General features: G+C 36.9%; 1 protein-coding gene across 1 annotated transcript in view; it reads right to left on the bottom strand.

Moving 5' to 3' along the window:
- Positions 1–2,308, bottom strand: part of LOC107597288 (glycolipid transfer protein-like) — an 8,380-nt gene continuing 6,072 nt past the window's right edge. The window contains exons 4-5 of the mRNA XM_016288302.1: positions 1,511–1,661; positions 1–1,330 (exon numbers count right to left, since the gene is read on the bottom strand). Coding sequence (XP_016143788.1) covers positions 1,148–1,330; positions 1,511–1,661 — 334 coding nt within the window. The 3' untranslated portion in view covers positions 1–1,147. The remainder of the gene's footprint in view (positions 1,331–1,510; positions 1,662–2,308) is intronic.

Below are 2,308 nucleotides of genomic sequence, written 5' to 3'. Positions count from 1 at the left end.
TCACAGGGTCATCATGATGTACTGCTTCAGTTTTGTCCATCCTCTACACCAGTGAGATATTCACTCTTTGACAAAAATCATTCAAATAAATGAGCTTTTATTGATGTCAACTCCACTGGTTAAAATAACATCTTCAGAATGCACTGTATGTTGTCCTATGAAATGCATTAGTGTTGTTGCATAGTGGTTAACCTGCGACAGAACTGAGATGTGGTTCATCAGCGTTTGCCTACTGACCAAGCAAAGTGAAATAAGTCTGTAATGTCATAAAACGAAGCACAAGGCAGCTGGAATAAAGAACAAATCATTTCCATAAATTAACATTTATTTCTAAAAAGCAGTTAGTTTGAATGAAATTAACCTTTGGGAATGACAAATTAAAACCAACAATACTCATCCATTACATTACATAAACAAAGCACCAGACCAATTACGTCTATGAAGATTCATAGTCATCCATGTAATAAGAGTCTTAAGAAGTCTTGTAGAAATAAATTATTAAAAGACACATTTTTATTAAGAAATTATCATAGACGTTTTACTATTTACTCTTTCACCACTCAATATAGTGGCTTCATTTTGTCACTTCTGAGGAAGTGGTTTCTTTATATTTTATGTCACATTCAAGTATTTTTTCTCATAAAATAGAATCCGAAGTAAAAACTAACAGCAGTACAGTCAATGTCAGATATTTGGTTAGAGAGTCTGCAGACGTTTGTTTTGGTATAATTAAAAAAGTCAAATCAAAACCCTCATTTGCAGTATATAACACATACAGAACCATTCCATACACATACTTAAAGTACATGTATCAAACAGAAATGATTAGTAGTTAAAGTTATAAAACACTCACAAACTGTCTTTTTTAAGAACACTACTTTTCTAAAGAAAAGCCAAAGCATTCAAATGGTCAACACGAGCAGAACAAACACAAACAGACATCCTCCCTTCCAAAACCACCAAAGCCTTCAGCAGCTTGGACCCTAATTGTCCCCCAAGAGAAAACACAACAGTATACTGCTGGAGATGCAGGATCCAGTAGGAGAGAAGAACGGTCCAATGAGGAGACTAAGGAGGTGTCTACAGGGAGGCAACAGTGATCCAGTGGGACAGCAGTGGATGAGGTCTAAAGTGTGTGAATGTGAGATCACACAGTGTAGTCCAGCTCTGCATTCATCTTGGTGTACATTTCATAGATGGCGTCAATAGTAGCTGTGAAGTTTACTAGGAACTGCCGCATTTTGTCCAAGCATTCTTCCTCCTTGACCTCTCGCCCTTTAGAAAGAGCTTTGAGAAAATCTGATCTGTATGGAGCGGCATATAGTGCTGCCTGAAAAAATGAAGTCAGGGAAACCTCAATAGGTTTTTCCAAGTTTTTGCAGTCATCAGAAATGTTTACATTTCACTCATTTTACTTTCAGACGACGAAAAACTGTTTTTAACTTACATTAAGACAACTTCTGAATACATACATACACATATGCATGCATTTTGTTTTAAAGAAACTTACTTTAAAGAGCTTCTGGACAAACCAGCCATGATACTTCTTCAATGCCATTTCATACGCTTTGGAGACGTTGACTCTGATGAGGTTAGGGTTGTTTTCATCTTTATCCCCATCCACTAGACTCTGGAGAAGAACCTGGATAAAGCGTAGCCCCCTAACAGAAAACCCAAGGAAAACAGGTTTAAGTTAAAGGGTAAATAAAAATTCACGTTCACAAAAAGAGTAGTTTCACAGAATGTTCTGGGTGCTCGTTTTTGCAGAATGAGACTCAATAGGGAGAGACGTTGTCAAGTTCCAAAAATGTCATTTATCTTAAATGTAGTTTGTTACTAAAGGGCAAGTAAATGATAACCGAATTTACTATTCCTTACAGGAATAGTTCACCCAAAAGTGAAAATTTGCTGAAAATGCACTCACCCTCAGGCCATCCAAGATGTAGATGAGTTTGTCTCTTCATCAGAACAGATCTGGAGAAATTGAGCACTACATGACTTGTTCACCAGTGGATCCTCTTCAGTGAATGGGTGCCGTCAGAAGAATCCAAACAGCTGATGAAAACATCACAATAATCCACAAGTAATCCTCAGTCCATCAAATAACATCTTGCGAAGTAAAGAGCTGTGTGTTTGTAAGAAAAATCCATCATCAAGCAAGCTTCTGGCCAAAACTGTTTTAGACTGTTTAAATGACTTTTTCACTGGAGAAAGCTATGTTTTGGATAGAGCAATGCTTTAAAGGGGTCATATGATGCAATTTAAATTTTTCCTTTCTCTTTGGAGTGTTACAAGCTCTTGGTGTATA

The sequence above is a fragment of the Sinocyclocheilus grahami genome, unplaced genomic scaffold (assembly GCF_001515645.1).
Source record: "Sinocyclocheilus grahami isolate Dianchi unplaced genomic scaffold, SAMN03320097.WGS_v1.1 scaffold230.1, whole genome shotgun sequence".
NCBI classification, from domain to species: Eukaryota; Metazoa; Chordata; class Actinopteri; order Cypriniformes; family Cyprinidae; genus Sinocyclocheilus; species Sinocyclocheilus grahami.
Note: the sequence above shows the minus strand (reverse complement) of the source record. Positions and strands in the feature narration are given on the sequence as shown.